Here is a 27,432-nt window from a genome sequence, read left to right as displayed (position 1 = left end):
CGGCCGCTCCCCGCCTCCTTCCCACCCCCCGGCGCGGACCCGGGGCCGCCGATGTCTCCGCCTCGTCGCCGCCGCCCGCCGCCTCCCGCCGCTGAGCCGTGAGGGGCGGGGGCGCCGGGACCCCGCGGGGGGACATGGGCAACGGGATGTGCTCCCGAAAGCAGAAGCGGATTTTCCAGACCCTCGTGCTGCTGACCGTGGTGTTCGGCTTCATCTACGGGGCGATGCTGTACTACGAGCTGCAGAGCCAGCTGCGGAAGGCTGAGGCCACGGCGCTCAAGTACCAGCAGCACCAGGAGTCCCTGTCGGCCCAGCTACAAGGTACTGCTGCCCGCCTACAGCCACGCATCCCCCTTCTCCGTGTGAGCCTGGCTTCCCGCTGTCCCACTGCTTGCAAAGTTTTGCTCCTGAGGAGCTTCCCTCCCTCCTCTCCCTGCCAGCTGCCCTGCTGTGGTGAGACCCCCCAGCTCCAGCTGTGATACAGAATCGTAGGGGTTGGAGGAGACTCTGGGGATCGTGAGTGCACCCCCCTGCTAAAGCAGGTTCCCTGCAGTAGGTCGTATAGGAAGGCATCCGGGCATCCCTCACTCCCGTGCATTGTGTACAGTGCCTGGGAATCCCAAAGGCACGCACAGCATGCTCAGGTTGTTGGTGTGAGTGGAAAAGGCTGCTGCTCAGCAGCACAGAACACCCCACTTCTGGGATTTCCATGCCTCTGTGCTGTCCCAGCTGTACTTGTTCTATTCATGGAATCATATCATACAGTGGGTTGGAAAGGACTGCGGTGATCATGGAGTTTCAACCCCCCTGCTGTGTGCAGGTGTGTTCTGTGGTGCTTACCTACTGTTCGGCTGCAGAAGCACAAAAAGCTGTAGTTATAGGAGGACAGGTAACATGGAAATTGCTCCAACAGAGAGAGGAATATTGTAATAATTTACTCCCTGAAAAAAAAAAAAAAGTTTGAGTGTAAATTTCAAATAAACTATATAGGTAATGAAACAATCTTGTTTCTTGGCTTAAAGCTGTCACATAAATACAAGTTCTTATGCAGCTTGGTTTAAGGATGCACCAGATGTGGGCTTTGTGTACTTGATGAAAAGCTGCTGATCTCTGACATGCAGGAATCAGATGCAAAGAAGCAAATACATATGTGATGCGTCAGCACTCTTGGGGATGCAGGACCTCAGCACCTGTCTAACTGTGAAGTGCAAGGTTATCAGACCAACACATACAAAGTCCAGAGCCAGGTTTCAGAAAGCTTTAGGATTTTTTTTCCCCCCTCAAAATTGTGTAAAACAAACGAATGAACTTCTCTAACAACTTAACTTCAGGGTCATCTTCAACCAGACTTGTCTGTGTGGGAGCAGACGTAAGAACGTGCCTAGAAGCATGTAGGTTTTATACAGAGATAGTTGAATTAAGAGTCTAATAGAATAATCCTATAATGGTTTGTAACTTGAATGTATTTAGCTGTGACCTGAGGCCTCCATTACTTTGTTTTTCAATTCCAAGCAGAAACGCTCTAACAGAAAATAATTAAAACTTTTCATTTTAGTTGCCAGCGAGGTGTACATGTTTGGCTAGGAGGTGGGTATGTGGCAGAGGGCTAAAAGGCTACTTTTGCTATTCTGTATATTTGCCAACAGTATTTGAAGAGGAAACAGGAACATCTTGTTCTCAGGTTAAAATTCAACAAGTTAGCTTCCTCTGTTGCTCTGGCAATGCCAAAGAGGAGTGTGCAACAAACTAAGCAAACAGAGATGGGCTTTGGATCAGATAGGTTGAATGCAGATTGTTAGTTCGCGTGTTCCCCTTTTGAAACGTACCGTCAGCTATCCCAACAAATTCATGGAGGAATCCCTGTAGATTTTTGTATGATGCTCTCTGGAATGGGCTTCTGTGCCATCATCAGTGTTTTTGCTGGAGGAGTTTGTTAGTGGTGGGAGCACCTCGGAGGCTCTGCCCAGTTGACTTGGAGATTCACAAACTATTGATACATAAAACGCAGAGCTGTTTCTGAACGCTTCCCGCTTTGTTAAACTCTTTCATATGGAGGACACGAGGGAATTTGTTCTAAGCAGGGATGTGTAAACAACATGACGTGCTAACAGAAAACCTTGTGTTTGCAGGTGCAGCGTCTGACTGCGCTTTGAACTTGTAAATAGTCCGGATTTTAAGTCAACAACGTGTCTGTCACTAAACAAAAAACAGCCCTATGAAGACCAAAGCTACATCTCTTTGCTGTTCTTTGTGACACAGGGGAGATTTTTTTTTGAATTATTCTTTTACATTGTTACTAAATTGCATTGTTACTAAAGCAGCACAGCTTATCTCTTCCATGTGACATAATCGGTTTCTCTAAGATAATATTGAGTCTTGAAGAGTGCACCAAAATCTTTTAAATGGGAAGTAGTTGGAAGGGCTGGTTCACTTACATTGCATTGCCAGGAGGGAGAGAGTGGGTGTATTCACTGATTCCTCAGTGCTTTCTGCTCCTTTCTGGGAGATTGAATAGGACTTTAAAGCTCATTACCAGCAGACGAGAGAATTGAACCCTGGACTTGTACTGCCTGAGCAAACATTTCATTAGTGCGCTTTTATTTACTTAAAAAAGGAAAAAACTTTCTGGAGTTGTCCTTTTGAGGATCCTGAGCTGCACTTTGCTGGGGTGGTGGTGCTCCTGGAAGGGCTGCTGGGCTGAGGTGTTGGGATGGCAGTGAAATACTGTCCATCCTCTGCATTTGGTTGGGTTTAACTGGGACTGATCGGGGCTATAGAAGAGCTGCTCTCCTGGCTGCACAAAGAGAAACACTGTTGGGGTTTCTGGATGAAGTTTTTGCTGGTCTGTGAAACGCTTAAAGGAGCATAGGTTATTCCTAAGTTTGTTTATCTGGTCAGATTTCAGTGCCAGAGTTTTAGACTTGAATGCTTTTGGTCTGCCCAAAATATGAAGAATTCTCAGATGCTGTTGAAGTGTAGGCTTCCTTTGTTTCCTGCTGTGTCTTCTACAGTTTTCTCTCTGCACATTTTTTTCAGGGCTTTTATCTATGTGCGGTGATAGGAAGCTTCTTTTTGGTATTTGCCAATTCTTCATGCCTGACTGAGCAGCGTTTTCTGATTTTGCTTGAAAAGGCAGTCTTGGATTTTTATGCTTTTCATGGCATTGCTTTATAAACGCAGCATGTGAAGCAGGAGAGAAAAAACAGGACCTAAATGTACAGAATGTACAGATAGCTGAAAAGTGATGCTGGAAGAGGTGTCAAAATCGTTTAGCGTGTGCACTGGTCTGAAGAGCGATGCATATGGCTGTTGCTGTAGGGAGTTCTGCTCTTTCAGGTGTTTGCAGCCTGTGGGACTCAGCTGAGAAGCATTTGTGCTCATGAAATAAGGTCAGATTGTGATGGGAACAATGGCTGACGTGGGCAGCATGGGAAGGTTAGCTGGTTAGAGGCCAGATCTTAGGCACGCCCTTCAGACAGCTCACATTGTAGCAGGTTTTCTAGTCAAGAGCGAGGCCTCCAGGTCATGGAGTCACCATAGAGTCATAGAATGGCCTGGGTTGAAAAGGACTGCAATGATCATCTAGTTTCAACCCCCCTGCTATGTGCAGGTCACCAACCAGCAGACCAGGCTGCCCAGAGCCACATCCAGCCTGGTCTTGAATGCCTGCAGGGATGGGGCATCCACAACCTCCTTGGGCAACCTGTTCCAGTGTCTCACCACCCTCTGGGTGAAAAACTTCCTCTTAACATCTAACCTAAACCTCCCCTGTCTCAGTTTAAAACCATTCCCCCTTGTCCTATCACTATCCACTTTTGTAAACAGCTGTTCCTTCTCCTGTTTATATGCTCCATTCAAGTACTGGAAGGCCACAATGAGGTCTCCACAGAGCTTTCTCTTCTCCAAGCTAAACAATCCCAGTTCCCTCAACCTTTCCTCACTGGAGAGGTGCTCCAGGCCTCTGATCATCTTAGTGCCCTCCCCTGGACCCGCTCCAAGAGCTCCTTCCTGTACTGGGGGTCCCAGGCCTGGATGCAGTCCTGCAGATGGGGCCTCACAAGAGCCGAGTAGAGGGGGACAATCACCTCCCTCTCCCTGCTGGCCACCCCTCTTTTAATGCAGCCCAGAACACAGTCGGCCTTCTGGGCTGCAAACGCACATTGCTGACTCATGTTCAGCTTCTTGTCCACCAGGACCCCGTGGAAAAAAATGTCAAACTTTGGCATTTTTACCTCCTAACAAAGTTCTGATTGGCAGGAGAAAGTAGGACTACTTCACATTGGGAATTAACCAGAGGCTACATTTTGAGATGAAACAAAATCTCTTGGCTGCTAAGAAAACCCAAAGCCATTGTTATCTGTAAGGTGTTCCGCTGAGATGATGATCTTCTTGGTAAGCTGATTATTTTAAATCTCATTCTCTGAGCATTAACGTGTTTGAAACGTGAAGACAATCTTATTTAATGTTTCTTAAAATGAGGAAAACAAAACTTGATACTGTTTGCCTCCTGCAAAGATGCCATCAAACTAAGTCTTAAGCTGCTGACTGTATAGCAACAGACTTCATTGCTGAAACAGATATGTGTTGACAGCTGTAGACAAACCTGATCGTATCTTGGACTGCTTCGAGATTAATGCATCTACAAATGGGTTTTTAGCTCTCACAACTTCTGTCTTCCCATCCTCTGGGCATTAGGTAATTCCTTGTGTACTGTTTTAATCTGTTTAATCTGTCTTAATCTCTAATCCTAATGACAGCCTACATCTAGTGTCTTTTACTACCTTCATTTTCCTGATCTTTCTTTTAGAACCTTAATGTATCTGCTGCCTTCAGGCGATCTCTGCAGTCTGAGACTACTGTAATCTTGGGCAGCAACCCAGCAGGGCCTCTGAACTCAAGAGGTCAGAGTTGGCACAGTTGCAGACAACGTGTGGCTTTCCACAAAGCTATCTGATCCAGTGTTACAAAGCTCCAGCTGAAAAGACAGTATAGTTCCTCAGTGTCATTCAGCCTAAACTGAGGCCCCTCCTGGGAGGTGACCTGCTGGAACTTCGTCAGATCCACAGCACTAGATGCACGTACATGTGCAGAATGCATCAGCAGCATACTTCAGGTGATGGCTTGCTGTGCTAAGCACACAATGTGGGAAGAGTGGAAGAGGGTGGAAAACACTTTGCAATTGCATTGACAATTTTTTTTTTTTTATAGTTAATGTCTGAGGTTACATACTCCCAGAGAGGTTCAGTTGCAATTGTAAGATTATGTCTTAAATATAACGTGCCAGACACATTGTCTCACTGGGCTGGTTGTTTTTGCTGAGCAGGATACAGGATACTCAGCCAGTGTATCTAGGTGGGGCGACTGCATGACAGTTTCCATCCACTCTGACGTTTGAGTATTCATTGTAGCATCTCTTATATGGCTGTGAAGATACCTCCAGCAATTCGTGGCTAGTATAGTTCAATAATTTTGCAATAGGATCCTTGCACAGAAATAGCAGTTAAATCTGTTCTGCTAAATGTCAGGTCTTGTTCTGAGGTTTAATTGTAATGAAAGCTTAAATAATTGAAATTACTGGGGGGAAAAAAAAAAAAGAATATGCAGAATGGTTAAGGTAGAATCTTTCCACCTTTTGTTGGGTGACTCGTGTTGGTGGGTTTCTTGTTTGCTTTAATAATGAGTTAAAGGCATGACTTTCGTGTCATGTTGGAGGCTGAGGTCAGTGCTGGGGGAATGCAGTCTGAGTGCTCTTTGTTTGAACAAATCTTCTGTGCTGGATGCAGTTCTGTTCTTTTTCTGGCCATCTAGAATAAACCAAAGTTCCTGAGAAGAAACTGCAACTATATTATCTCCTCTTCCACAGTTTTTTTTTTTTCTTCTTTCCTCCAAGGTGTCCAAAGTTGGCCTTGTTTCCCTATGGTGACTCAGGTCCCCATGTTCAGCAGTCATTTCCAGGGATAATCACAGAGAAGTGCAGCCTGCTCGTGCTCCTGGGGGGCGTCTGTTCCTATCCGTGCCACCACACTGAATAATGCTGTTGTCAGTGTTTCAGTTAATCTGTCATACTTAGATGCATATTTTAAGGTGTATGCAGTCCTTCAACGCATACACCTGAAGCTGGCTCCTAGCCCCTACATTATAGCACTCATGAACAAACTGGAGGAAGTGGTTGAGCAGTTTTGTAAGGTGATAATTATAGCTGTTGTGTCACTTTCTGCCACATTCCGTTATGATAAACCAGCAGATGTAGGTGTCAGTTGGGATAGACCGTTGGGCTGTGTGGGTAATTGACAGTGTTTCTCTTCAGTGCCAGTTTTTGCTAATTTCATATATATATATATATATGAAAAAATGTACATGGAAAATATACATGCATAGGATTTTAACACCACTAGAATCACTGGATTTCTTCATAAAGTTGAAAGGAGTCCAAAATGATTTTTGAGAGCAAGAACAGGCTGTTGTTTCCTGGAGCTGAAAGATGGATGAGCAGAGCCAGACAGTCAGAGGTGACGTGAAGGAGGAAGCTGTTGTCTCTGGAGCTCTTCTGTGTGTTTGTGTGTTTTCTGCAAAGTGATCTCCTGTGTTATGGCAGAAATGGCAGAATAATGGAAGGAAGACAATAAAAAGGAAACAAAGAAATGGAGTTATTCTGCAAGGGCATCTGCTAACCATCCCATGCAGTTTAAAGGATAACTTTGAGCACCATTCAGGCAACTCACCAGCAGAGGAATTGAACAGTCATGTAACCGTGTCTGGCAGAAGGATATCTTACAAATGCAATCATTAAAATAAAGTGAAAAATGTAAGTCTAAATTCACTAAATAGGTTTTTGTGTGAACCACTCGAAACAAGAGAACTAACAAAACCACTTCAGCATAGACAGGAGTAGAGGAAATGCCATATGGGAGGTGAGATCTTAACGTGACTGCGTGTGTCACAGCCATGTGTGGCATGAAAGGCTGGAAGAAATCTTTGCAGTGTACAGGAAATCTCCTCTGGGGTGGAAAATATGATCTTTTTCCAAATAAAAGTCATGTCTGGAGCCTAGCAGCTAGGGATTAAACGTTCAATCATGTTTAATAATCCTTCTCAAACTGGAATAGCTGCTGCTAAAAATAAATGTTCACTGCTCCAACACGATAAATACCTTCCCTCGTCCCGCCTCTTCGCTTGGTTTTTGCTTGGGATTTGTTTTTAAACCTTTTTGTTTCCTCAAGGTGGTCTTACTTCTAGGAGAGAACACGAGGCAGGCTGAAATAGGATTCTGTTAATTTAGATGTTTACTTCAGTTTGGAAATTAATTTTCACATCATCCTGATAATTGAATAGAGGTCAAGACTATTTCTTAGAAATAGAAGCGTGTCTTTCTGGGATGAACTCTTATTAGTGTGCCAAATTCCCCAGCACTGCCCCATTTCACAATTGCATGCAAGCAAAACCTTTAAGGTCTGCAGCACTTGTGCATGTTGTGCTTTGGGTTTTCCTCTTTTCTGTTTGAGGATGCAAAGCTGACTATTTGATAAGCATGTGAAAGTTTCATGCCCTTATCTAAAGCCTGCACACATTCCAGAGCATTTTTGAACTTTGATCACAATTGGTTCTGATATCTTTTCTAATCTGTTTCCACACTCAACAGACGTTGGTAAAAGCCCCTGATGTAGGGCAAGGTCCACAGGGAGCATCAGTGATGGTTCTTGTGTGACAACACAGCAGGGACTGAGTTGGATTTTGCAGAGCTGGAAGCAGGAGATCCCACTGTTAAATACAAAGTGCTTTCTCAGAATCATTAATGCCAAGCACAACGCAAATGACTGGAGAATTAGGTCAAGGCAGTGGTTATTTTTAAGTACAATTACCAACACATGGTTTAGTGGTTTAGACCAGGAGAAACTCTGGTCCTTTGTGGGAACTGGTTGTAATTTGACAAAGGTGTTGTCTGATTGTTCTTTACGTGTGAAAACTGCAAAGTGTAGGAGTTTGTTTTAAAGGGAACATAAATGTGATACTGCTTGCAGTACTAGCTGTGGCTTGCAGTGAACAAAATGAGAGCAGTCCATCCCTGCCTGTGTACAAAACTGTTCGGTAATTAAGCCAGAAGAATGCTTGTTCTTCACGCACGATCAGCTCCACATTATCTTGGCTTCTATTTCAGTTCTTTGTTTATAAATTAAGAACAGAAAACATACAGGGCATAAAAAATGAAATAGTTTCGATATTTTGTTTGGTATACTGTAGCTGTCTGCTTTCAGTATAAAATACAACTTTTCTGTTTTTTATATGGGAAGCCTACTGTGGCTCTACTTGAGCACTACTTGCAGTAGGGGCAGGGCAGTGGCAGGGAGCTCATCCAGTAGCTCCCCATGCTGTAAGAGAATGTTTCTGGTCAGATGGTCGCTGGCGGCGTGGGAGATCTCGCTGTCTGAAGCCAGATTTGCTGCCTTCATGGCATGCAGAACTCAAGGCTCCAAGAGTATTGCTGTATTAATCATGTGTTCTCCCGGCATGAAACATTAGCGTCAGATGAGTCAAAAAATCTCTTCTGAGATCAAAATTTTAATTATTATCATTGGACTAGAAAATCTGTACGGATTGAAGGGGCTCTCACTCATCTAATTGAAATGGGTTTTCTCTGAACAGAAAAGTTATTTGCATGGGTTCACATTTTAAATAGTTCTCCTTGCAGTGATGAGAATTGGAAATGTAACAGTATTTTTATAATGGATGTGTTGTACAGACCTTCATAGCATTACCAGGAAGGTGCCAGTGTGGTAGGGCACGCTCTGCTGGCTCCGTTCATCTCCATCACAGTCTGAGATGAAATACCATTGGATGTTGCCAAGACTACTGAAATCTGCTGATTTTAAACCAAAGATGACATTAAGCTCAGAGAAAGACTGCAAAATTACAGAAGAGATGATAACATTGCAATTAATAAGACTTGTTGAATGGTGTTTGCTTAAATCCCAGCGTATTCTCAGTTTCTCAGTGTGTAAGGTGATGGGAGTTGGGGTGTTTTAGATGCTCTCAGGTCATGCTTCTGACAGACCAGATACCAAAGTAACATAGCTGAAAACTGCTGATAATGACAAGCTGGAAATACTTTTTACGTATGCTATAACAGCTTGTTTTTCTTAATAGTTTGACTGCAAAGCAGAGGGGGCCAACCATGAATATTAGATAACCTTGCTTTCATCAGAGCACTCCACTCCCGTGTTGCAGTTAACGTTCAGCAGCGGTGGTGGTGATGTAAGCTTCTGAGAACATCGTGAGCTTCCTCCCCTTATGAAGAAAAGAAGGTGGTAGAGAAGTCTTAAATCTTAATTTAATAAGGAAATATTTAGCAGTTCTTAAACATAGAAGATGTCTTAATTGGCTGCGATTTCACTATTGCTGGGCTTTGCTCTCTGAGGTTAGATCACTTTGCTGTGGATGAGAGAAGAGTGATTGCTGAACGTGTTTAAACCAGCAAATTAAGTAGGAGGTGATGGAGGAGAGGAAGTTCCCCTCAGCCCTTTCCTCACTTGCTTTTTGGCCCTCTAAAAGGCTATTTTAGGACACCGTGAGCTTTGTTCCAGTGTTTCAAAGGCTTCAGCACAGAAGTGACAGAGATATGTGCCACCCAGAGGGACGTTAATGGCACTGCTCTGAAGTGCTGTGTGAAGGCAGGGCAGCCAGAGCTTAGCAGAGCCAAAATTGAATGTGAAAGGTACAAAGCAATGTGGTCCCTAAAAGCTGAGATGTGGCATTCCTTTTCTCCTTTCTTCCTGCCCTTATCATTATGGCTTTATTGTGCAGGGCTTCTCCCCACGCTTGTTAAAACACTGGGAGGAGCTGCAGGAGATCCGCTTGCAGACAAAGCAGTGCAGTGAGAAATGTTACCTCCAGATCCATTTGTGGTTTGGTCTAATTGCCAAGAAGCCTATTTCCACTCCTGATTGCGTGGGAGGGGAAACCATGATGGATTTTCATTTCTCTCCTGAGTTGCTATGCTACAACCGCTGCTTCTTTTGCAATGCAGTTCAGCGTTCACGATCTTCAGTGCTCAGATAAAACCATTACTGTCATGGTGCCATTTTTTTCTTCTTTTCTGGAAACTTACTTGCTGGTCACTTTGTGAATATTCATTAAATGCTTGTTTTGTTGCAGAGGATGTCGATACATTCGTTCATCTTGACTGATGCCCTTGGCTTTGGATGATGAATAGCAAAGCAGAGATAGAAGCTGGATTGCTAATCAATCCTTGTCACCTAAGCCAAAATGTAAACACTTTGAGATAAGCCAGGAGACAAAAGAGCCTGCAGAATGCATCTTGCTGGAATTACGAATGCTTTTTAAGGTGCAAGAGGAGTTTTCTGTGGCTGCCAAGATTCAAATCCCTATTTGAGGCTTCCTGTTGAAGGCTTATGCTCGCCAATGGTCTACTTCTCAGCAAATGAGTTTCCTAGTTTTGAAGGAAAAATCACAGGTTCCATTAATTTGTATAATTCCTTTGACGAATGCAAATTAGATATATGTTTTTGTTAAGTAAACCAATTAGATAAATTCATAAACTGAAACTGTCTTTTGGAATGTTGTAAGCAAACAGTTGCCTCAGATGGTCTTTGAGGGTCGCAGATTGCTGGGACAGTAACAAGGAAATGCTGCAGGCTTCATGTGCGTGCTCCTTGATAGGGGTCTGCTTGTGTCAGCTCTCAAGGGATGGCACCATTGTCTGTTGGTGCTGAGGTGTAACCCAGAGTGGCTGCCACGTGGTGCAAACCTACTGTTATCCAGGCTCTACAACTGAAAAGAAAAAGAAAATGAAGTTGTCCAAGCTTTCAGAAGAACTTAGGAATTGATCTTGGGTTTTCCATGTCTTCGGCTAAACAGCAAATCTAGTGTGCTGCTGCACCTTTCAGAGCCATTCTGCTTTGTGCATCCGTCTCGCTTCCGTCCCATGGCAATTTGTATGCTGCAGGATCTCCTCTGGCACTGCTGGGGGTAGGGCTGTCCTGGTTATGTCCTCATCTCTTTACAAACAAGGCAGAAGAGAAGGAAAGAATGAGAAAGTGTGTATGTATATATCTTAGGATGAAAACTGATTGGGTAGGTTTCCTGTAGAACAACTGTAGCTGACTCCCCATAAACAAATAAATTACAGTTACCGCATTCTATGGTTATGCAATGGAGATGATCCAAACTTGAGGTTCAGTATCAGATGCAGAAACATAAGCTCAAATGATATAAGCAGTCCTTAACCCTGTGACCTCATTCTTCTTGTATTTTCTGAGTACATTCTGTGCTGATGCTTTGGAATATTCTGAGAGGGGTTGGATTTCTTTATTTTCTTTGTATCTATCACTTGTGAACTGAACCGTATACAAATTTTCTCTTCTTAGTGGTATATGAGCACAGATCAAGATTAGAAAAATCACTGCAAAAGGAAAGGCTTGAACATAAGAAAGCAAAAGAAGGTAAAACATTATTTTTTCTTTTATTTCTGTGATAACTTGGGTATTTAAGAAAAAAGTAACTTCAGATGCGTTTTGTTCAATCTTGAATTACTGATACAATAAACCAGTAGGACCAGATCTGCAGATTGTGTTTTTAGTACTTGTTACAGATCACCACAGCATGGCAAACTATGTAAGTCTCTGTTACTCTTAAAACTGATGACTCAGCCAATGAATTAAATAACTGCTGTAGCAAAGGTTAAGAGCATTTCCAAAAATGACGTAGTTTGATGGGGTTCCTGATGGCTGCCTGGTGCCATCTGCTGGACAGCTGCCTCATGATATGCAAAGGTAATTTGTCATTGTTAAATCCCAAATTGAAGCAGAAGGACCTTTTTTTTTTTTTTCTATACTTGAGCTTAGTCTTGACTTTCTCACTTCTTAAACTATGCATCTTTATTGTAATAGAAAAATCACAGAATCACACGATGTCCTTTTCCTTTTGAATGATATTACTGAGAGAGGCTGTGTAACAGATTTGGTTTGTGTCTGTGGCCTTGAATTTCTTGCCCCTATATCTCATACAAATACTTTAAATATGTTTTTATTTATGATTTTTTTTTTTTTTGAATGAAAATACTTTTTCAGCACTTGAGCATTTTGTTAAGTTCCTCTGTTTCTGAAGATCTGGAAATTGTAACTGCATTGTATTCTGCTCTTAGGAAAGTTTTCCTATGCAAAAGTTATTTAGGTACAAATTCCAAAGTTTTTGGTTTTGTTCTTAATGAGAATTTTCCTTTTATGTTGTAGATTTCCTTGTTTATAAACTAGAAGCACAGGAAACCCTAAATAAAGGAAGGGTAAGTCGTTGGTCCTAGTACCAGCTTTTGAGATTTCAGTAATATATGATGCTATGTGGGCTGCAAGAAAAAGGCAGTGCTCTGCAATTACAGCTGTTCAAAGAAAGAGGTCTTACAAGTGCTCATTGAAGGAGCTCTCACTGCATTTCTCCTCTGCCATTCTTAATTATGTGAGTTGCAATAAGAGATATAACTAATAAGCTGTAATAATACCTTTCCAGAAAATTACTTTAGAAAATATTCTCCTGTTTATATTATAGTCATTCAAACACTGTTATTAGTTGTAAAGGGACAGGAGAATAAGAGGGTGTTAGAAATCTTTTCATTGCTCAGACCACAGGAAAAAGAACAGTGACAGCATTGTAACTAATAGTCTTTGAACAGGAAACCACATATAAATAATAATAATAAAATAATTAAAAAACCCAAACAATTAAATATTTTAGATAGCAAATGCCAGAAGGAAAGCTGTCACTGGCAGGACCCAGAGACTAGAGCTAGCATTTTATGGAGGCTTCAGGCTGAAAGTGGGGAGAACTTTGTGAGCTGAGTAAAATACATTAAAATGCATAGCTGCTGCAGTAAGTAGTAATATACATATACGTGCTTGTATGTATACACACACGTTATGTTTCAAAGCAAGTGAGGAGCTTAATTTGTTTCTTGATGATGTTATGTCCTTTGGTTTATGAGTCCTGGATAACTGCGTGTATTGAGGCTAGGAAAATGACAGTATTGTTCAGATTAATACTAATGTGTGCTTGTTTGTTTTTGTTTGTTTTACAGCAAGATTCAAATAGCCGATACAGTGCACTGAGTGTCCAGCACCAGATGTTGAAGGTGGGTGACTGAGCTACCCGGTTTCACAGGAAACTGGTATTCTGCAGCTTGAAGGGTATATGGCCTCACTCATCTCATTCCAGAATTTCAGTACAGCAGTGGTGCTTTCCTTGTACAGCAGTGCTGCTAAAAGCTGATTTACTGTGGTTTTTAGTAATCGGGCTTTCCACTGGGTAATGTAATCTTTTCAAATGCAATTACCTGTATGGAGCAGTGACTTTATCAGACTTCACGTAGTTTGGCATCTAAGGAATTTCTCAGACACATTCAGCAGCTCCCTGTGGGACAGTGCAACTGCTGGGTGAGGTGACGTAGCCCTAGAAAAGGAGGCTGCTCATCACAGAGATCATTTTGTGTTTGAGAGGATCCGCAGGCTGCATGCTTTGAGTAATAAACTTCCTGTTATGAATGCTTCGTATTCATTTAGACTTATTCAATAAACTGCCAAAGTCAATATTAGCCAGATATGCTAATACAGAGCTGTTCAAGTGTCCAACTTGGTATTTGCAGAGTCAACACGAAGAACTAAAGAAACAGCATGCTAACCTTGAAGAAGATCACCGAAAACAAGGAGAAGAGTTCAGCAGGACATTCAGTGATCACAAGCAGAGATACTTAGAACTGCAGCAGGAAAAAGAACAGGAGATCTCTAAGCTGAAGGGTATATGTTGGCTGCCTGTATTTAAGTGTGTGTCTGTCGTGTTTTGTGTGATGTGAGATAGACAGGCACAATGTCTGTTCTCACTAATTAGGAGGTGTAAGCTGTGACAGACCTATTAGTTACATTTTCTTTATGATTTTCTGTGGCTTCTTACTGAAATCTCTTCTTTATAAAAGGAAGTTAATGATTTTTGTCACTTCTATCAGAGATCTAATTGTGCTTCTTTACGAAGAGCCTTCGCATACCTCATTTCTCACACATCTACTTTTGTCTGTATTTCTCAGCTTCTTTGAAACATTGCACCTGCATACTTCGAAGATGAGGTGTTCATTTTTATCACTTAGTGCCCAGTTTCCTATTAAAAAGATCTCTTGCAGTTTGCAGAACTCTCCAATCCTCATTATACAATTGCATAAAACAGAAGGATGAGGGGCTCCCCATCATGGCCACTCTGTCCCATGTGTCACTAACACATGAATTCGTTTTGGAGCTGTCTGCAGTTTTGTCTGCACAGTATTTCACAGGCAAAGGCTGTGTGTATTAGTTCTGCCTTGGCTCTGCACCAGTGAAGTCACACAGCAAGCTCTGGGGCTGAGCTGGATTGCAGCCTAACAGCTTGGACTGTGGGCAGAGCTTGCTTGTGTCTGCTTGCAATATTCCACATCAACATAATGTAAGAAGTGGGAAGAGAAGCCCCTCTCCCCAGTCCCAGAACGTAAAGCTTCTTAAATATGCTGGCCATCTGGGCACCTCTTCCAAAATAATAGCTTAGTCCTTTGGAATAGAACTCTCACTCACCAGATGCAGTGTGGGGGAAGAGGGAAGAGGGGAGGGTGGCTTCCTCTCTGCATTTTAAAGATTCGGATTACCATAATGAATTTTGCCATCTGCAGTCCCTAGAATGAATGACAATGCACAGTTCCAGTTGCAGGCTGGGTGCACTGTAATGAAATTTAACCAAGTATTACAGGCTTTTTTTTTTGCTTGAAAATGTAAGATTCTTTATAGGATAGGTGAGAGGTGTAAGGAAAGCAAATCCTACCATTTTGCTAATCCAGATTGAATATTGGAATTGTGTAGATTCTAGGTAGTTCCTGTTGTGGTGCTTTAGTATTATAATACTACACTGGATTTAACCTCTGTTGTTTCTTTTAAATAGAATCCCTGTACAATTTACGGGAGGAGAACAGACAATTGAGAAAAGCTCACCAAGATGTTCATACCCAGTTACAAGATGTAAAGGTAGGTTTTCTTTTGAAGGAGGGGTGCCAGAACAATTAGCAAATAGAACAAAAATCCCAAGATTTAATAGCAATAAATGGGCAATGACAAAGACTTGTAGTTTCTCTAATGTGGCAAAAGGGAAGAGGAATATGGCTGGATTTCTTGTCTTTTGCCACCTGCACTTAAGGAACATGATCATTTTAAATAAATATATACATATATATATATATAAGCAGAGACTAAATTGGAAGAGAAGTATTTAGTATAGAAATTTGAATTGGAAATTTGACTTTGTAAGTAATGGATTGTGCATTTGCCAAAAACAGTGCTGCATTTTGAAATGCATCCAATGATCTCTGTAGTTGAGAACTCCCTAGGCTTCCTAACTTACCTTTAGAATAAACTTTGTGAAACATGTCATGCTTTTTTTTTTTTTTTTTTCGTGTGTGTGTAGCAACAGCATAAGAACTTACTCTCCCAGCACAACCAGCTTGTAGTGACATTGGAAGACCACAAGAGTGCACTAGCTGCTGCACAGGTCAGAAAGGAAAGCAGCTTGTATTAGCTCTAACCTTCCTTACAGCTAGTTTCTCCTAGTTCAGCTGACTGTAACGTTATGCATGTAGCCTTTCGCATGGGGAATTTGCAATTAGCACAATGCTGCAGACTGCAGAGAAATGCATGAGTTTAAGGGTTGCTTTAAAGAAGCTGCAACAACTTATAGGGCTCTCAAGAAATACAAAGCTGTATTTGTAGGCCCCAGAGTGCATGTGTTATTGGTGAGATTCTGCATTTATGGGAGCTGTAGAATTCCTTTCTTTCTGTCTTCTCTGATAGAACTTTTATTAGTTTAACATCTCTCTCTGACTTTCACATGCATCACTTTGAAAGAGCTGGATGCTGATGTCTAATCAAGTTTCTTTTCATGTACAAGTAAGGCTATATACATCAGTGCAAGAGAGATTGGGCATATATATGGAGATATACAAGCTCCATTTGAAATTCAAATTAGTTTCCTTTTTTTAAAAAAAATCAGCAGCATTAGCTTAGATGTTGGTTTAAAATGAACTACCTATGTAGCCTGAACTTTGCTAGACTATGGCAAATTCAGTCAGCTGTACAACCTGTGTAGGTCAGAAAGCTGGAAGTTGGGAGTAATGTTGGAGAAAGGAAGACTCTGGTGAAAGATGAGAGGGAAGATAATGAGGCAGTGGGAAGTTACTTTTATTCCTGACTTAACTTTTTTCATCTGAGCGCTTTTCAAGGTCCACAAAATCATGAGTTGCATTAAAAGGATTTTGGGTTTTTTGGGTTCTCTTTGTTTTGTGCACTCATGCAGATATTCAAAAGATGGGGAGAGACCAGGAAAGTCTCTCCCACCCAGACTGCATAAAGATTCTTAATTTCCAGCAGTAAGCATGCTGGAAGGTGATTGTAAGCTCTGTTCCCGCTGTCCTTGTTAGTTATTGGTATGTATTTGTAATAACTGAAACTCACCCAGGGCAGATCCAGAGCCTGAGTTAAGGTCTACCAAAGCCAAAGGGAGGCTCCATTTACTTCTCCCTTTTTTACTTCTACTTTTTCTCTTCTCCTTTTGGATTTAGTTTTGTGTCACACAAAGCCTTTCTATCTGTAAGGAGAATGTGGCATTGATCATTTGGAGAACCTCATTCAAGTGGAGGATCTCCTGTAGCCTTTCAGAACAGAAGGTATTCAGCACACTCACAGTTTCTCCTGCAAATCAGCTACAGAAAGCACACAAGGGATTATTGCTTAGAAATACGGCTCTGTAAATTACCCTGCTATTTCTAGGTGTATTTCTAGACATTAAACATCAGTAGTCAATGCAGCACTAATGTATTTGTGACCTGAATCTTCAAGGCATTGTAATCTCTGTCCTTTTCCATAGCTCAAACAGCTAGACAAGACTCTTTATACATTTTTATAAATCCTGTCTTTCTGCCAGCTTTAATACCTTTTAGGCTGTGGCCTTGAATCAAAATGTTCAGCTTAGAATGATTTCTATGGTGAGATGGAGTACTTGAAGTCTGATCTAGACATGCACAGTTTAAATATCCCGGTGCGTTGGTCTCTCTGCGTGGTCAGTGAATAGGGGGAAAAACAAAAATCAAAGACCTATGTATCTGTCTTTTGTTGAGTAAATACTATGTTTTCCTCTAAAATTTCATATTGGACTCTCCAACAGTTAATCAGCAAAGAGAAGTATCCCTCTGGAATGATGAAAGTAATTACTCTGCGTTCTGCTTTGCTTTTAGACCCGTCTGTTTTAACGGCTGCCTTAGTCTGTTGAGGATGCTTCGAGGTGCGCCTCGCTTCGGAGCTGTAATGCAATGCATCATGTCAATCTGTAGCACTGTGGATATTGTTTTGTATGAGTATTATGCATTGTTCATCGATGCATTGTGCCTGTCTGCTGTACTATTGATTGCTATGATACCACTTACCACACTGAATGACATACACAGTAGTCAGATTTTAAGCTGAGTTTTTAAAGGACTTACGAAATGCACTTCAGGTTTCAGAATAGTAAATGCTTTCACCATTTCCACTGGAGCAACAGAGATACCCTGCTGTGGGACACTGCCTCTCTTATAAGCAGTTGATCAGCTTTTATAAATCTTGTATTTTGCAATAAATTTTACCTTGTGACAAGCTTTCTTCTATGCCTATTGTATAGGCAGTGACCAGTCTTGCTTCTCATGCTGGATTTCAAGGCTTGAGGAAAATATTCTGATCTTGTACAGAGTTAAACTGCAAATCAGAATACATCCTACTGTTACATTTTAGAAAGACTTAAGAAATATACATTTGGTCTTTTTTTCCTTTTTCCTTGCTCTTTGCCAAAGGTGTTCTGTGACTTTTGTTGCCTCAGTTCTGTATCTTGTCTGTTGTCTGTTGTAACACCTGTCTAAATGTTGAGGATTTGGCATTTTCATGATGTGTGTATGTACTAAAAGAATTGTGCTGCTTTTTACCAGTAAAGAAGCTGGGGTGCTCTGTTTCCCTCGCTTTAGTCTGCCAAGAAAACTGCATCGTCTCCTTTTGACAATTCTCCTGCTTGGCATGAAAAAAACAAATCTTCATCTTTGTCCTATGGGGATTTTTCCAACATTCTTCGCATGCACGTGCACTTTGGCTGAAAAGATTATGATGAATCAGTGCTGATAGGCGCATGGAAGCGACCATTCTTAAAAGGTCTCATCCCTGCTACTCCCTAGTAGTTGCTGTGATGTGAATATTGAGTCTTTCTAGCATATGTCTTGCCAGCAAGCTGACTGGCGTCACTGTGTTTTATTAAGAAGTTGATTTGGACATGGTATAATTAATGTGTTGACTTCAGTCCCAGGTGGAGGAATACAAACAGCTGAAGGACACACTGAACAAAATACCAAGTTTCCGCCAATCTGAGAAGTTGGAACAAAATGAACAAGCGGAGGTGCGGCTGCCATCTCCCCACAGTGACCTCCCAAAACACCATGTAGCTGTGGCTGGAGAGCATAAAGAGGTATAAAACACTGACTTGCTACACAAGCTGTAGGAATTTCCATTTAGTAAAAATGTTTCCGTTGGTATGTTTCCATTTAGTAAAAATACTAGCTACGTGCTTAACTTCCATTAGAAACATACATATAGGGCTACTTGATGATGCTGTTGTATTGTGTAACAACTTGTTTAGGTATGCAGAGCCAAGAATCAGGTATTGATACCTTCTGGCAGTAAAGGTAGCATGTGCTAAGGCAGCCAATTGGCTCTCCTGACTACAGTTTCACTACTGCAGGAGGAATAAAGGTATCCGTATCTGGTGCTTAGCTCTCCTGAAAATATGAAATGTGTAATATCTTGCACTTGTATAATGTTACATGTTTTTCAGAGTGAGAAGCCAAAAGAGAGAGAAGAAATAAATAGCCAGGAGAGAAATGACAGAGCTGAGTCTTTTCATCTACAAAGAAGGGCTAATGAGGGCCAGCATGCCAAAGAACTAAATATTCAGGAGCAACAAGAAGCTGGAGAGGATGATGAGCAACACGTTGATCAGGCTGAAGAAGAACGCAAAAAAGAACTTGAAGAGGAAGAAATGGAGCAGGCAGGTCAGCCCCAGCACTTAGAAGAGGAACAGGACCAAATGCCAGAAGAGCAAGAGTGGAAGAAACAGGAGCAGAAAGAAGAAGAAACCAACATATTGGGTGAACGTCTTCCATCTGAGGTATGGAGCGCTTTTCTTACTTACTGGTCAATTAATTCACTGTTTAAATGAAGGCATCACTCATCATCACTGGCCCTGGTACTGCACTTGCCTGTTCCCAGGTAAAATTGGTATAGCATTTATAGAAAATTTGGGATTCAAAGCACTTACACGCATAGGATCAGCACATGCTCACTGCTGTGCTTGCCAAATGCAGCTTAATTAACATTAATTCTGCTGATAAAGAGCAGGTGGAAGAAAAGAACAATCATTTTGAATCCTATGTTCTATTTTAAATTTGAAGCCTGTGGTAGGTAATGGAAAGTAGATCATGCTTATGAGCATGAATTGTAGAATAGCCTGAGCTGGAAGGGAATCGTGATCAGCACTTTGATGAGGAGGTGTCCTGCCATACTAATTTGATGAATCTCAGCAAATTGCAGACTTTCCTTTTCAGATATAACTTCCCTCTATAAGCACGTTTAATAGAAAATTTAAACTGCAAAGTGAACAAGTCTAAAATAGGGGAAATCAGTGTGGAGCAGTGGCTTGTCTTGCTCTGTGCAGCTCTAAATAAAACCACTGAGTGCTGGATTTATGTTCTAGATCAGATCTCTAACGGAATATACATTTTACTGATTTCTTTTATATTAATGAGTAGGTAAAGCGTGGCTTTCTGCAGTTTCTTATCCTCTTCGCCATGTTCTCCACAAACACCCCTAAAACTCTCAAAATCTGTTCAAAAAATTGATTTAAATTTAAACAAAGACACCAGATAATGAAATAACTTTGTTATCATTTTCTCCGTTGCATATAGAATCTGCATAATTTTCCCACTTACTTTTGATGTCAGAAGTTTCTTCACGCTTGCTTCTGATCACTGAATATAGGATTTTAACCTATGACTAAAACATTTCTTTGGCAGGTAACACCAACAAAAGCTGTCACAAAAAGATATAAACCAGCCTACGAACAGCAACTGGAGCAGCAACAGCTTGCAGTCCAAAGAGCAGAGGAAGCCAATCAGCTCAGGGAACACCAGGAATCGCTGCACCAGCAAAGACTGCAAACACAGCTGTTAAGGCAGCAACAGCTTCAAGAAAAAGAGCTTCAGCTACAGAGAGAGGCAGAGCAAGGAGAAAAATTCTATAAGAACCGACTGAGGTTAAATTCTTTTATGTATGTTTGTAATGGACTGTGCATTGCATGGTCTGTGCTCTGGGTGTTATGGCATCCACCTCGCCACCACTGAAAAGAGGCAAATCTAATACTATAAGTCTGGGCTGTCCAGAAATTAAATGAAGTTAGCCTCATCTCTTCCTTTCTGTGGATAAATCTGATTGCTTTTTTTGTCAGTGGGAGTTGGTTGGTTTCTTGTTTTGTTTTGTTTTTTCCCATTTTACCATGGAAGCCTCTGAAATCTGTAGAAATGAGAGTACGCAGAAGTTAGCATAGGGAGTGCTCATTCTATAAAGAGCATTGTCTTTCAGGATGCTAAAAAGTAACAGCTAATAAAAAGCTAGACTGGAAGACGTTCTGGCAGGAGTTAGGAGAGGCAGAGATGCGGTATGGTTGTTTGTTTCTTGAAGCTAAAATAATGAATTTGCATTTACTTTTCTCAGTCAGCAGGCTCGTTATGATAACATGGACCATGATATTGTGCAAGGGGAAGAAGAGCAAGGTATTCAGGAAGAAGAAGGAGGTAAGGTTCCCTCTGAGCTGCCTTTCATGCAAGGTTTTGATATTATTTCATGTTCAGTTCAGATTCAGAAATATAAACAAAAAAAAAAAAGCAGTTAAAAACCCCGAGCTCAAGTAACACCGTTGGAACTGATTGAAATACAGGTTTTACTAAAGATCATATCCATATTTCTAAAAGGAAAGATGTCCTTTTGCTTAAGCTCCTTAGACTGGGCTTTAAGTCTCTGTTACATTTATGGCTTTGCCTATGATTTTCTTTGATGTCTTCAAATTTAATGATCTTTTAGTGTTAGTTTCCTTCTACAAGTAAAACAGCTCTGTTGGCATTACCTGTTTGGTAAGCTCTTTAAGAAAAAACTGCCTACTGCTAAAAGCATGTATGGAAAGTACTATATGACACTCTTTCTTATAAGGGCTACCTAGAAACTGCAGTAACACAATAATATCAAAAATTTGTCAGCTTATGAACATGACAACCAGCACCGGGATGAAGGTGAAGATGAGGATCAAAACAATGCAAATGAACAGCACGAACCGGAGCATCAAGGAGAAAATCAGCAGGCTGATGAACCAGTGAGTATGAATTAAGATGCTATGGATTGCAATTGCTACTGAAATGAAAACCCAGAAGTCTCATCTAACATAATTACACATTACAGAAATAAGGTGAAGCAGAGTTCTGCTGGGAAGACAAGTCTGACAGTTTGAAACAACATCTGAGATCTATTTAAAGTTGCTGTTTCTAATTTGGGAAGAAATGAAAGAGAGCTTTCTTGGTGGAAGCCAGTTGCTTTTATAAATTCTTCTGATCTGTGCGTTAGGTAGAATAAAGGACTTGGTGATATTGTTATTAGATAAGAGGATGAGAGCTAACTTAATAACCACTGAAACCAGCTGGAGCCTTTCCACAGGAATCAGTGGTCACAAGATCAAAATCTTGTCAGTACCACAAAGCGTGAGTTCTTGAAAGGAGAACATAACTTCAGCACTGAAAGCACTCACAGTATGGACTGCACAGAGATCTAGATGCAGGAGAATCAGTATCATGCCTTCCCCAAGTTCAATTTTTTTATCCAGTGTTGTGGAAAATAAAACTTGTCATCTTTCCTTCCCAGCCCATAAGCAAATTTAGTGGTATAGTAAATATTTTTAAAGGACCTTCATATTGTTGGCTATAAAGATATTGGAAAGACTTCTACAATGAAAAGCAGAAAGAAAAAGCTTATTTTTGAATGGCAAAGTATGAAGACTAAATATGTTGTGGGGTTTTTTCCTTCTCATTCATATAAACACAGATGAGGTCAATATTGTAAAACAGACTGGTATGAAAAGATTCATCTCTTTTAAGCTGTGTACATTAAATTTTTAGTTTTTTTTTTTTTTTTAACCTGGTCTTCATCAGGCATTGTCAGTTTTCAGATATTCAGTAAACAGAGTCCAGCAGCCTATATGTGGCTCTAACATATCTTGTGCTAAGGTAGCTTTCAAGTAAAATGGAATGTGACTGCGAGATTAAATGAATGTGTATTTAACATTCATATCTGAAAAATACAGAAGGCAGCCATGGAAGATGTGAACCCTGCTGATGACCCTAACAATCAGGGAGAAGATGAATTTGAGGAGGCTGAACAAGAGAGAGAAGAAAATTTACCAGATGAAAATGAGAAGCACAAGCAGAACAGTGAGAAACAAGGACATCCCGGAGTGGAAGAACACCTAGTGGTCAGTAAAGGGAAAGAAAGCACCTGTGGGTCCTCTGTAAGAGCAGCATAACATTGCTTGATGAGAGAACACAACTCCAAATGTAAAGATCTATTTTAAACCATACATAGGTGAAAGTATGAAATTACTCCTGGTGATACACCAGCGTGTCTTTCATGACTAGCTTTGCCCAACAAGGTTCTGTAATCTTTTTCTTAGAGGCCTCTGTAATGACCTTCACACAAACCACTGCTAGAGCCCCCGTTCATACAGTCTCCATGCTTTTATTTTGTTTTTCCTTGCTGTGCTGTCTCCATGCCATCAGCACTCAATCAGCTGTAAGCACTGGCATCCCTTTACCTCTCTGGCCATTCCAGTGAATGCTGCACCTTTCAATTGTGTTCTAACTGTAAGCTCCTCTAGGCACAGATAATCTGTATTTTTATGGCATTGGTCTTTATTGGTGTGACTATTTCATTCTCAATTAGCATGGAAAGTATTGCTTAATTTTGTGAAGTGATTTTTTATTATAATCATTCTGCTGTCTATCTTTTAATTTAGGGCAAATCTAAATCTTATAGCCAGGCTATCATTAATGCTAATGAATGCTCTGTAACTTCTTATCCTATTATTTTTTTCTATGCCTTTATGTAAAGTTTTTAGTTTTAGAACAAGAATCTTTAACCCTTTGTCTTCTAAAATTAATGGCTACGTACACAAAAACTGAATTTTCACATGATCTTTCTGCAGATGGCAGGAAATCCTGACCAGCAGGAAGATAATGTGGATGAGCAGTATCAGGAAGAGGGTGAGGAAGAGGTAAGAAAACAGATGTAAGGCATATGTTGATCAGATAGCATAGCAAATGTTCATTAACTTTCAAGGCTGGTATCTTTCATAACTGCAAAATGAACCCACAGCACGTTGCCAACGGTAGTTTCTGACTTTATGAAACCTTGCTAGTGTTTGCCATTACTCTGCTGTGCACTGGTGGACACAGACACGTTTAGTGTCATTCCTGCTTATGTGCTGTGATTTGTTAGCCTTCTGTATAACACAATATTAATTGTGAAATAATTGAAAAGATTAGGCCATTCGCAATGCAAGGATAAAATCCTGCAAATCTCAAGCCCTTTGAAGGTCACTGCAAATCTCATTAACTTTGCACCTCTAATCACACGTTGCTGTTCTGGGCAAACTGCTTTCTTGCTCAATTATTTACTGTTTAAGACCGACTTTGATTTATCTGTGCTTCTCCTAAGCATTACAAGTTAGCCCCTACTGCTCTGCTCCTGGAGTCAAATAGGTGGGAAGCCGTTAGCACATTGCTTTGAACTGGAGAAATAAAAGGAGGGAAAGGGAACTTTTCCTTCATATGTTGAATGGCATGCCTGTATTGTGCTCTGCAGTTCTTCAGTACTTACCTAATCAATTGCTATTTTCTACTTCATACATAATGATTTACAAAACGGCTGTTCATTATTCACTAATGGGGATTAGCTGGTATGCACTTAGAATTCAACGGTTCAAAATACAGTACTTAAATCAAACCAGTCATTAGGAACTGGGAATGGCTGGCATTTGGCAATTACTTTGGCTACAGGAAATAATTTGATGCACATTTCATAAAGGACTAGAACCAGCATGCCTACTGCAAGCATTAATTGTAAGCAGCAACTGAATGGGTAATGAAGAATGAGGTAAGATGCCATAACTAGGAATAGTTTCTGTATTAGGTTAACTAAAATATTGTACGCTGCTGCTGTTCAAATCTTTTTAAAACATCCCTCAGTGATCCAGGTTTGATAGCTTCTCATCTGCTAGCAGCAATGCCTAACCCCAAACAAAACGTTCACAAGCAGCTTTCACCTCCTGCTTAGAGAAACTGCTGATTACACTGTCCTGCTACAATGAAGGCTGACAGAGAGAGAGGGAGAGAAAAGCTAAATCTGGCTGTTGCTGCTGCTTTTCAGGAGAATGTGAAAGGGAGCCCTGCTGGAAGTAGCACTCATGTTCTTGGTGTTTGTGGCAGGGGTAGGAGGCAGCAATGAGTAGCAAATACTTTGCAGCTAAGTGAAGTGGCTGTTTTCCACTGGGGGAGCTGAAAGGCCTTAGGGAAGCATCATACCCAACTTGTAGGTCAGCATTTGAAGAATACGTGCACAAAAGCTAACAGTTCTTCAACAGAAAATCAAGTTTACTTCTTTGTAATTTGCACCTAAATACGAAAGGACATGGAAGTGAGGGAAAGTGCTGACAGAAAAGAAAGACAGGGTTGAAAGAGTTTGTTCTTCACTACCAATCCCTGTTTACTCTTCTGAAGTTTTCCAAGAGCGGTTATGAGCAGTTTCATGATTTGTGCTTTCTTTCCTTTAACCTCTCCATGCCCTTTTTTCTTTTTAAAAATCTTTGTTCTGTGAAGATGTGCACACTTTTGCCACAGGCTCCTTTTTTAAAAAAAAAAAAAAAAAGACTAAAATGTACTGAACAGCTCTGTGCTCTTCAGATTCAGGAAGATTTGACTGAGGAGAAGAAACGAGAACTGGAACGCAATGCTGAAGAGCCATATGGTGAAAATGATGAAAATGTAAGTGCTGTGGAAATCCATAAACTCAGTGGGTGACATGACAGGATTAAACATTTAACACAGCTGTGATCGTGTCACAGTGACATTGCATAATCATGGTTGTAACTTTCCTCAGATTATAGACCTTGAATTTTCACACTCTATTTGAACTTAGCTTTGCTCATCCTCCCACCCCCACATCCACTGTTGGTGCTCAGATACCTTTGGAAAACTTTTCCTACACCTGAAAAACAGCAACCACAACTCTAGCTGCTTCATTTTTTCTTTTCCTTAACCTCCTCTCATTGCCCCAGAATGAGGAAACTGCCACTTTCACGGAATCTGATTATTTTTCTTTTAATAAATCAGGGAGATGAAAAGAATAATGGGGAAACAGATCAAGAGCAAGAAATGCAAGATGAGAACAACCATCAGAAGGAAGCTCATGAAGAAAATTACGAGGAGGAAGAAGAGGAGGAAGAGGAACGTGGAGCTGCTGCAGCAAAAACACGGAGACGAGGGGAGATGTAGTCCTCACTTTTTGGTAGCACACACATTCCTGATTTTAAGAAAAACTTTTTTGGGATATTTAAGTTCCAAAATAAGTTTGTGTTTTACTCTTTTTACTTTTCTATTAGATTCTCTCATATGTTTATATGAATACAGTATTTTGATACTCTAGATTAGGATTTCTTTTCTATTAAAGATGTACATAAGCAGACATCATGCAGGTTTCATTTTTCATCCTTCAGGGCATGTTTTAAGAGGCCAATCTGTAATACACTTCCAAGTCTGACAAACACTTGGTCTAATTTCAGATATGCTTAACATCTGAAGAAATACATCTAGTGCCTAAGCCCAGTCAGCATTAGTCAATCCAGCTCTGTCTTCCTTGACACCACTCACATGGCTAATGGCTGGCTGGCTACCTGTCTGAGGCACAACCTGCAGTGCTCCTGAAGGCCCACAGGTAGTTTCATTCATTATAATATCATAAGATTCTTCAAATCCTTGAAGATGAGCACATGACCAGCTATTTATGGGACCAAGCCTCTTACAGATGCAGGACAGTTATAAAATATGCAAATTTTACAAGCCTTCAAAATACAGCCAGGTTAACAGCTGTTCATTTTGGCAGCTGTTTATATACAGCTAAATTATGCATTTATTTTAATAAATATTACCTTATTACCTAGGTACTTCAATTACATGCACTACATAGCAGATAACATAAATGGTGCTGTGCTGAGATGCGAGCTAGGAACCTATTTAGACTTGATGATCCTTCATGACAAATCAAAACACTACAGCTGTCACATGAATTAAGATTTACAGAAGGAGCAATTTTGTCATCCTAGCTAATATATTAAAAATGTGACCTACCAGCTGTAATTAGATCACCTTCATGACATGCTTTCTGGAGACTGGAGAGAGGGTTAAGGCATTTTAAATGAGTTGGTGTGATTTGATACCAGATGCTGAACTAATTTATTTTTAAGTCTAAGCTGGAAAGATTTCTGTGTCCTCTAGTGTGAAAAATCAAATGAGAGACAAATCCCACAGAAGTTTTTTGAACAGCAAGCGTCTCTAGCACTGCATGCCTGGATGCAATGAAAAAGGGGTGGGGAATGATGCAAAAAATTGTGCCTTGCTGTAAGCTACTATGAACATAATCACAGTGCATGAATATATACAATATTTGTATTGGTACAGACCATGGTTATTTAATATATGTTGTAAGGAGAGTGGGAATCTGGATTTCCTAGGCCATGCCCCATTGCTGGAAATGAGGCACGCAGTAGCTCCCCTTAGGAAGTGTGTGTTAATATATAAAAGGAGAGGGTTTGGGATTTTTCCCTTTTTAAATAACGATGCATAGCAATGGTTTTAGTTTAACTTTTGATATGAATGTAATTTAATTCATTTTTCTACTAACTCAATTACATTATGTTTTATAGTTGGTTTCCATTCTCGGTAATTTTCCTGAATGTCTCAGACACAGTGCTTATGTTTCATAGGAATATTTTTGTCAGCAAGTACTTTGGGTTTTTTAGTTACCATAAATCAGAGTTACCTTATGTATAAAAAAAAAGTTTACATGATACTGTAAAATGTATAATATGTACATAATCCTCAGAATACAATTATTTTGGTAAATTGGCCTGTATTTTTAATGTCACTGTTGCAGTATTTAATTATTTGAGGCATAATAAAACTTGACTGCAGTCAATAAGCTAGAA

General features: G+C 40.7%; 1 protein-coding gene across 2 annotated transcripts; it reads left to right on the top strand.

Annotated features, from left to right (window-relative positions):
* Positions 1-27,432, top strand: GOLIM4 (golgi integral membrane protein 4). Of its 2 annotated transcripts, XM_031614550.2 has the most exons (16): positions 1-321; positions 11,382-11,456; positions 12,246-12,295; positions 13,082-13,135; positions 13,646-13,796; positions 14,956-15,038; positions 15,475-15,558; positions 18,382-18,546; positions 18,913-19,245; positions 20,150-20,388; positions 20,847-20,926; positions 21,386-21,498; positions 22,480-22,647; positions 23,377-23,445; positions 25,133-25,213; positions 25,562-27,432. In XM_031614550.2, exons 1-16 carry the CDS (start codon positions 135-137, stop codon positions 25,721-25,723), a joined length of 2,094 nt encoding a protein of 697 aa, XP_031470410.2. In that variant the 5' UTR covers positions 1-134; the 3' UTR covers positions 25,724-27,432. The 2 variants fall into 2 exon arrangements, with proteins under 2 accessions (XP_031470410.2, XP_031470411.2); XM_031614551.2 differs by lacking the exon at positions 15,475-15,558.

This window comes from Phasianus colchicus, chromosome 10, assembly GCF_987193195.1.
Source record: "Phasianus colchicus chromosome 10, bPhaCol1.hap1.1, whole genome shotgun sequence".
Classification (NCBI taxonomy): domain Eukaryota; kingdom Metazoa; phylum Chordata; class Aves; order Galliformes; family Phasianidae; genus Phasianus; species Phasianus colchicus.
This window is presented reverse-complemented; position numbering and strand designations above follow the sequence as displayed.